This window comes from Wasmannia auropunctata, unplaced genomic scaffold (genome assembly GCF_000956235.1).
Source record: "Wasmannia auropunctata unplaced genomic scaffold, wasmannia.A_1.0 LD336106.1, whole genome shotgun sequence".
Taxonomy (NCBI): domain Eukaryota; kingdom Metazoa; phylum Arthropoda; class Insecta; order Hymenoptera; family Formicidae; genus Wasmannia; species Wasmannia auropunctata.
In genome coordinates, this window is record NW_012026784.1 from 3307739 (window position 1) to 3317567 (window position 9829).

The 9829-nt window shown below is 34.1% G+C and overlaps 1 protein-coding gene across 1 annotated transcript in view; it reads right to left on the reverse strand.

Moving 5' to 3' along the window:
- LOC105452465 (adenylate cyclase type 5-like) overlaps positions 1–9829 on the reverse strand; it is a 39986-nt gene that overhangs the window by 3523 nt on the left and 26634 nt on the right. Inside the window, exons 7-12 of the mRNA XM_011693577.1 lie at positions 8750–8866; positions 7701–7847; positions 5686–5924; positions 4916–5054; positions 1760–1979; positions 154–302 (exon numbers count right to left, since the gene is read on the reverse strand). Of these exons, the coding sequence (XP_011691879.1) occupies positions 154–302; positions 1760–1979; positions 4916–5054; positions 5686–5924; positions 7701–7847; positions 8750–8866 (1011 nt within the window). The remainder of the gene's footprint in view (positions 1–153; positions 303–1759; positions 1980–4915; positions 5055–5685; positions 5925–7700; positions 7848–8749; positions 8867–9829) is intronic.

The following is a 9829-nucleotide window of genomic DNA, read 5'->3' on the forward strand; positions in this document are numbered from 1 at the left end:
TATATATATATATATATATATATATATACATATATATTTCCGGATTCTCGCTCGTGCATATTCAGTCGCCGAGTCGCAATTTACGGATTATTTACAAAGGACAGTAATAGTAGAGCGGTCGAAAATTGCTCGCTTCACGATGTTCAATATTACCGGTCCGATGTTGATGCCCACACGCATGCGGAAGTGATTAAAGCTGTGTTCATTGACATAGGCCAGCTGCTCGCGGATTCTCAGAGCGTAATCCGCCATAGCGACTACGTGCTTGAAATCCCGCATATCGCAGGTGCTTTTCGTTAGGCCTGAAGCAACAAGAGAGAGAGACAGGGGTGAACTTGGCGCGACGGCACGGCGCGACGACCGGTGTCCCGATCGGGTCCCGGCGGTGTTTCTATAATTTGAACTAACGAGTCCGCGTTGTTGGGAAGTTGTTAGGCAATTGCGTGAAAAGTCAAGTGGCCGTGAGAAATTAGATCTGCCTTCGTGGAGAATTGGCGAAATTCCGTTGCGAGAATTAAAAGGTCAAACTTTTTGCCTGAATCTAATTGCATTCGAAATACGATGATAACAAACGGATGAATTGAAAGTAAATTATCGAGATGCGCAATGACAAGATAAAATATTTCGTCTTGCTTTCGCAAATTTATTACACGAGTCAAATCGGATACAGAAAAGATAAAAATATTATATTAATTAATTAATTAAAATAATAAAATTAATATGTTAACCTTTAAACCACCACGTCCAAAAAAAATCACACTAACCACAATATCAGTCTGACAGACCGCTATTATGCTCCCGCTAATTTTATAAGTTAATTATACAGGATGTCTCGTATTCAATGGTACTCAATGGTACAGCGCTTGTGGGCAGGTAGTGAGCACCAAACAAAACAAAAAAGTCCTCTATCATTTTGCGATCTTTGCAATAGTTATCGAGATACTAATCATTTTAAAAAAAGAAAAAATTTTACATAATGGCCAAGTTTTTGCTTCACTATGATTCTATTGATCATTTTAATAACTTTAAGTCTGTTTTACGAAACTTAAAGTTATTTGGAAAGACAATGGCATTAAACTTTTGCTGCATATAATTTTGAATAATTTAAACGATTTATTAAAAAAATATTTTTGTCTCTATGTCTAATCAAATACTTAGCAATTTGTATGATCTCATATTTGTTTTTGGGCAACTTTTATTTGTTAAAATAATATTTTTGGTTTAGATAAGATGTACCTAATGTACGATACACTTGTACATACTTGACGTAAACTTTTTTTTAATGATTAGTATTTCGATAACTATTGCGAAGATCGCAAAATGGTAGAGGACTTTTTTCTTCAGTTGAGTCCACACTACCTCCCCACAAGCGCTGTACCATTGAGTACGAGACACCCTGTATAATTAAAATGTGTATGTTTTCTGAATACTTGTTGATGGGGATAAGGAAAAATATGTTTTAATGTGAGGGTTAACAAAAAAGTCTCGTATACAATATAGAAATAAAATAAGTATTTAAATGGTGAGAAATAAGAAAATTGTTGACAAGTAAAGTTTCAATAGCGGTCTGTGTGAGACCGATATAGTGGTTTAAAGGTTAATTAAACTAATTTTGGTCGGCTAAGCGATTGTACACGCAGTGTGCCGTCGCTCGTTTCTGCGAGCGTTATAAAAGCCAATAACACGGAAACGGCCTTCGGGGGCGAGTCAGAGGGACGTTATAGCGATGCGCCGCTAAGACTTCGCGGGAGAGACATACCCGAAGCGGCCATATACGTGGCGCCCGTACTCTTGATCTTCTCGATATACTTGAACTGCTCCTCGGCGAGTAACTCGTCGAAGTCAGCGATGATTTCGTTGAGGAGCCTGAGGCATTCCACGCCCTCGTTGTTCGCTTCGAGCTCCACGTAGAATTCCGAAAAATTCGGTATCGAGGCGAACATAATGCACACGCAGTCGCATTGCTCGTGGTATAATTCCTGCGAAACAATCGACGATGTCGTTGGACATGTTCCCCGTTCAGATGTCGAATTTCTTTTTACAAAACGAGATTCCAATATTTTACAAGACTCTTGTTTGCATAATCCTTTTTATAAAACAAAAAATCCAGGGTTGGGAAGTAACTCGTTACTTGTAACGAAGTTACAGTCACAGTTACTTGTTTTCAACTGTAACTTAATTTCGTTACTTTCTTTCCATGTTGTAACTTGTAACTGTAACTTAACTTATTGTTAGTTAGATTTTTTTAAGTAACTAGTAACTCATTTAATATTTACCTTTACAGTTTATTACTTTATATTGTATCAAATCGTCACTTTCATGGCTTAAAATTATATAACACCTTCAATCACCTAATCGTAATGTTGATTGTGTGTGTAATTATGCGAAATATTTAAATGCTCATATTTAAATACGCGCATTACTTTTCTTTTTTAAATAAAATTATATAATATGTAAATGTAAACTAGTCTTTTTTTATATAATGCTAATGTTGTTTTATTAAAAGTAACTGTAAAGTAACGATTCGTTACTTTTTGAGTAACTGTAACTGTAACATGTTACTTTTCAGAATCGGTAACTTGTAACGGTAACTAGTTTTTTTTTGAGAGACAAAAACTATAACTGTAACTAGTTACTTTTACAAAGTAACTTTCCTAATTCTGAAAAAAACTTATTTGTTAAAAATCAATAATCACAATCAAGTAGGCAATAGTTATTCACACGGTATTTGATGCGTAAAAACAATTTAATTTTCGTATATACAATTCTTCCAATGCGTCTGCTTAACAATTTTTCAATTTCGTACGTTTCGGCCTCATTCAGGCTTTCGTCAGCGATAATTTCAAAAATCTTTTGCATTAAAACGTTATTCCGCTAATCAACATCAATCTTATTTATCAGTCCGATTACTAAAGATTAAATAGCCGTTAATTAATTTTTTCAAATAGCAATTTTTCTAACCATTTTAATTTCGGTCTTCCATATAAGAAAACTTTTCACAATTTATTTTATTTATGTTATTTATTGTAATATTGTTTTTCTCTCTTATGTGATCATCATTTTATTCCCACTAATCCCATCAATATCTACGCTCCCTAGGGACTCACTTGTAACTATGTTATAAGCGCATACTAAACTACATAATGGACCTACGTATATGGACTTTTGTAAATCAAATAAGATGAGAATCGATCGCAGTACATCTTATCGGTTATTACCAGAAGATCTTACGATCATGAAGATGCAATCACAAGGGAGTTTTGCCATGCGTAATATGTGAGAGATTCTGAATTATAATTTATGTAACAATTTCTGTACTGCGCGTACGTGAATTTTAAATTGTAATTTATCGTTGTGGATGACCGTCCATTCGAGGTCGAAACGTCCGGAAAGCATTGTATATAACTTTATTTATTTATGTATCTAGTTAATAATATATATCTATTGGCAATATCATCTGGCCTCGGCTCTGTAGCTCTTTTTTTTATTCTGTTGATTTTTATTTTAATTATTTTATATATTGTGTGGAGATATAGATTTATTTCAAGCGAGTAACATGGAAATGGGTATATTTGATACTTAATTTGGCATATCAAATTTGGAATTGCTTTCAGATAAGACGGGCTAAATTAGGCAAATAGGTAAATTCAGTCTGGAGTCTAGAGATTGGACGGTTTAACACGTCGGCTGTCACGAGTTCTTAGTTTATGTATACAGTTTGGATGAAATTTTGAAACTCCAAAGGTAATCCTTAATTGAATTATAAATATGCGACATTGCCTAAGTGAGCTTTAGACAGCAGCTGAAGATTATTATATAAAATTGTTTTAGGATTTAGAATTAATATATTTGTGCGATTTAATTGGAAGAATGGAAAAGCGAAGCAAAAAGGAATGCCGCTTTCATGCAAATTTCGCTGACACGAAGTGTCGTTTCTGAGAAAGTTAAAATTCAATTAACTCTATTAAGATGAACTTTAAAATATAGAATACGACTCCGTTCTGTACATATATCCATTTTCTTGTAAATTGCTATTTAATCTATGGCCGTGTAACCTCATTAAGAAAATGTCAGAATGCATTATGAATGTTCCCTTTATGCCTACTGTATCTCACTTGTCACGTATGCAGGGCACAAAACAATAAACTAGTAATTAGGCCAAACATATAGACTCGTAGTCGATGAAATGTTTAAGTTGTTTCATTTGATATAAAAATGTAATAGATAATAATAGCGTTCGTTATACTTTAATGCTTAATGCAGTTAGAAAACTGTAAAATTATTGTAAGATATTGCAAGAGTTTGTTATACTAAGAAAAAAATTTGTCGAAAAACGCAAAATTTGTCTCATCTTACCAAAATATTTAATCCGATACGTTCAATTAAACGTTACTACGATGACACAAAATAATTTAAAAATAAATAAATATTGGCTATGAATCAGAGCTGGATATTTAATGCTCTAAGATTAATTAAAAATACATAATCATTTTTTTTCACAAAATAATTTGTTACTATTATAAACAAAATACTATTTTTTAACTAAACTATTTTGTTTCAGCACAAATTTATCGTATTTAGCTCAATCTTTTAATTAAAAATACACACTATTTATTATCCCTGTATATCAGCATTGTTTCATCAGTTTGATACTTGGAATTTGAACAAATATATTACTTGGATAACTAAATAGCATGCAAACAAAAATAAATACTACTAATATTTCGAACAAAATAATTTAATTGAATTGATTTAGTTAATTCTTGATTAAAAAATTTTGATGGTCGACATGAATAAAATATATACTTTTCTTTGTGCAAATAAAGAATTGTCAAATCAACCATTGGATCAGACAATTATACAAATTTAGTTCGCACAATCAATTTTTTTTCTCAGTGATAAATAGAGAACTTACGTCTGAATTGACGGTAGACAAAAAATGGGCGGCCACGTGTTCCGGAAGTATATTCGCGAGCAATTTCTGGTTGTAGGCCTTCAAGTGTTCCATTTCCTCCTTCTCCTCGGTCGCTTGCAACTTCCACAGGAAATCCAATCTGTATTGATACACAGTGCACGTCAATATTCTTCGTCTATATTCTGCCATGAAAAATATCTCAACAAATTGTATCACGTTTTTTTTTTCTTTCATGAAGTACATTGACATCTGCAACTCTCTCTCTCTCTCTCTCTCTCTCTCTCTCTCTCTCTCTCTGGAATTTCCGATGCGCCTACGCGCTGCGTGTAAGTACTTTTAACACAATTGTAATTGGCAGATTTTCATAAATCTGCGCACGTGCCGGCATGTACCTTCTCGGTGACGCATTTGCTTTAATTAGATTTCAAAATGTCAATATATTCATGATTTTCACGAAGTATCCCACGCGCGTATATAAATTTACTCGCGTCTCTCTCTCTCTCTCTCTCTCTCTCTCTAGTGTACGCGGCTTCTGTCTCGACTACGAAATTATTCTGCGGGAAATCAGTTCACGAGATCGTCGATCCGCGACATTGTTCGAGCTACAAGGGGATGAAGGCTCTCGTGGGAAATTCCACGAGGGCCTGAAAGGTTTATAACGGTGCAGGGTGTTCGGGATGTGTGTTATATACGCTATACGAGCTGACGCGCGCTGCGTAAATTTCAGGTTGCGAAATGTTAAAGTGTAAGCAAACGTTCGGATGTTCGACCTGTAGGTCGCCTCCGTGTGCTGGGAGTGCGCCACTAGGCAGGCCATGAAGAAAACCACCAGAACACCCGCCAACCATCTTCCAGCTGGCTCGACGTCGTTCTCGTTTAGCGCCTGGTAAATGCTGACCCCGAGATAACAGGCGACAACGATGCTCAACACGGCCACTTTAAAGACCGACGTTAGGATCTGATACACCGCGCAGGTTACCATCACCAGCATCACCAGAACTGGAAACAACTGCAATCAAGTGATAGTTCGCGATAATAATGCCAGCCTGTGAATTCTTGCAGTTTCGTGAAAATTGTTCTCTAAATCCCGCGGTTATCCCGTGCCAAAAATTCTCTAACCCGAACTTGTGCGAGAACAACGTTCTTCAATTATAGTATAATATAACTTCTAAAATTTAATATATAATATATATAGTCAATTGTTTTGACTGCATAGAATTTAATATATCAATTTTAAATGAATTATATGTTAGGAGACTTGCACAGAGGTTTTCCACCGTTAAGGAACTTTCTTCTTTTTTTTTTAAGTAAGAGAAGGGGAGGCAAATAGTGTCACTTTAAATTTCTCCTTTTTCCTGCGTCTATTTTACCACTCCTCGTTAATAGAAAGACAGTTCTCAAGCATCTAATCAACTTCTGAAAAAGTCATAAAAATCAAAAGCCAAATATAGCTAGCGGAGAAGTTTAAAATTTTGCATTTGTGAAATAAGGTAAAACCTGGATCTTTTTTTGATATTTGGAGTTACATTTTCTTAATTGCTGAATCGCTGAATGAGATCTATTCTATGTTATACGATACCTTTTTTTTCTACTTTGATATAATTCCTATGCTTGTATATTAATTTTATTTCTCTCAGTAAAGTTTTAAAGGAAAAAGTAGCTCCTGGGGCAAATAATGACAATTTTTAGTTGGGTAAATAATGACAAAAAAGCTTTTTTAATATTTGAATATGATATATTTTTCTAATTCAATTGGGATAATATGAGATTAGTTACAAGGCAAGATCCAGATTAATGTGATTTTCAATAAGAAATATTAGCAAATAGTGTTACTACTATTATTTATCAATAAATAAAAATATTATTACATATGGTTATATTTACATATAATAGAGTATAGAAATTAATATAAATAACCTTATCTAACCAAAAATGTGAAAAGAAAGGAGCTAAGAATTATGTATTTTGTAATTGTCCCATAGGGTGTCACTATTTACCCATAGGGTGGGACAAATAGTAACAAGTGTAGGTTTCAGTTTTTATGAAAATCTGGCCCGAATACATAACTTATGGAAACTATAATTAAGTTTTTTGTGTATTTAAAAGTGGAAAGTACTCTTTTAGTGAAAAATCATATCTTGTAAACTTGAAATTAGCCTGTAGGGGAAAGAGGAAAAAATCTATCACTATTTGCTCCCCCCCTTCCCTTACTTCTACACAGTAAAAAACATTTTGTATTTAGGTATGTTAGAAACGGTCCACTCACTTATTTGTTAAAATTTTAAGTCAACATTTTTAACATAGTCCAGTGTTAATTTAACACAATGTGATTATGTTATTTAAATATTTTATGTTAAATTGATATTCAACATTTCTTACATTCAAAATAACAATTTATGAGTAAGTGAACAAATTACTTAAAAATAATGTGTTTTAAAACGTATATTCTAACGTAAATGAATAAAATACATGTTAATTTAACATATCATAAGTCTATAAATGTTAATTTTATTTAAAAAAAAAATGCTTTCACAGCTTTTCTCACAAATTGTGTCAGTAATATATTTTTTGTGTTAATTTTTTAATATAATATTTACGTTATTTTCTAACAAATTCATCTTATGTTAAATTAACACGAAAATTTAAGTGGACATGTTAAATATAACAAATTTTTCAACACTAATTTTTTTATTATTATCCGCGAGTTTTTTACGATATTGCGAATTTGTTCAATAACCAATGTTTTTTTTATTCAATGTCAATGTCACGTTTATATCTAACTTACGTCGCAGAAGAGGATATAATCACAGATGCCGGGGCCATCGATATTCTTCGTCGGTACTCTCATCACGCTGAGATTCTCATCCTGCCATTCCTCAGCGAAAGGCATCGTACTATTGTTGACGCAAGCCTCGCTTCCGGTCAGCGTGATCTGCAGCGAGAAAAAGCGACGTGTTCGGATTCGTTATTTACACTATTTTACTGTGAGAATGCAAAACATTCGCGATCGCTTGCAGCAAATTAAACACACTATCCGTCGTACGACCGGCATTCTTTCCGTCTGTTTGTAATTCAATCGCGAAATTCGTTCGCGGCAACTATTATTCCGCGGCTGATTAATCACAATATCGACGTTCGCGTTCGATTTTACTGTCGAAAGTTCTAGCGCGGCGGACTGTAATTTACGTCGTATAATTTTGGTATAACGAGTTTTTTGAAGCAAATCGGCGAGACTGGTTATTGGATTAAAAAAATGAAAACGGAACAGAGAAGAGAGAAAGCACATGTCGAAAGCTGCGCGAGTAAATCATGCTTGCGAATAAATTATTTGTTCAATATCACGCGTGATTAATGTCTTATAAGGATCAATGAATTTTACATTTCTTGATTTCCCGAATATAAAAATTCTTGAATCATTGAATTTTTTCGTTTAAATGTTAAACGATTGTCTAATTAAATATTTCTAAAGTTTCTAAATTTCGTACTTTCCAATAATTTAAAAAAATAATAAAGTAGTGCAAATTTTTTATCGGAATGACGTTTTGATTTTTTCATTTCCCGAATATAAAAATTCTCGAATTATTGAATTTTTTCGTTTAAATGTTAAATGATTGTCTACTTGAATATTTCCAAAGTTCGTAAATTCCGTGCTTTCCAACAATCCAAAAAATAATAAAAGTAGTGTAAATTTTTTATCACTGCATATATTCGAAATAACGCTTTGCAAAACGTGAAGAAGTTATTGCTGTCGTGATGCACGAGAAGTGTTTAGATAGCAAACTTCAACATGAAAACGTAAACACTGGCCGCATTAAGCTTCGATTACTCTCTTACCAGCGGCGACAGTACCGTGATGAACGTCAGAAACACGACGATGGACGCGATGCTCTGCGCGATGATGCGATTCTCGAAGATCTGTAACGCCATGCTTCTCACCCATTTCGGTACCTTCTGCAAAACACACGCACGATTACCCCGTTCGCTTCTCTCGGCTAATTGAATCGGATAAATGAAGGGCACGCCGCGCCGATCCCCGGGATCATCCGGAGATTAGTGGGCGTGCTGTGACCAGGACCGTTGGTTTCGGCAGTGACCTGGAAGCTTGCCACTTGGTCAGGGTCAAACGGAAGTGGCACTCTTCCAGAGAGTTTTATCATCGATCGCGACGTCGCGCGTGACGTATCGCGCGATTCATTTAAATCGCGCGGGTTTTTAAATGCAGTCGAACCTCGACAACTCGAATCTCAAAGGAAGAGAAAAATCCTTCGAGTTATAGAATTTTCGACTTATCGAAATTTGATTAAAAGAAGGTTAATATGAAAATTTGACTTACGGAGGCTTCACAAGAGTTTATAATTTTCCAATTATAATGGATTTTAAAGAAAAAGAAATCAATATTTGACACAGTGATTATTTATTGCATACATATAACAAATGTAATCATAAAACAAAATATCAAGTTATAACTTATGGTTACACATAGCTACAACTTCAAATTATAGAGGCAGCGATAATAGAAGTTCAACTTATAGAGGTAAACTTCGACTTGTAGAGATCTGGCTACTTTAAATTCGAGTTGCAGAGTAAAATAATACAGTCGAACCTCGATAACTCGAATCTCAAGGGAAGAGAAAAAACCTTCGAGTTGTAAAGTATTCAACTTATCAAAATTCGATTAAAAACGGGTTAACATATGAAAATTTGACTTACGGAGGCTTTACAAGAGTTTATAACTTTCCAATTATAATGGATTTTAAAGAAAAAGAAATCAATATTTGACACAGTGATTATTTATTGCATACATATAACAAATGTAATCATAAAACAAAATACCAAGCTATTATGATTACACGTGATTACTCATGATTACACACGATTACTCATGATTACACATAGGGTAAGTGTCCCTATTAG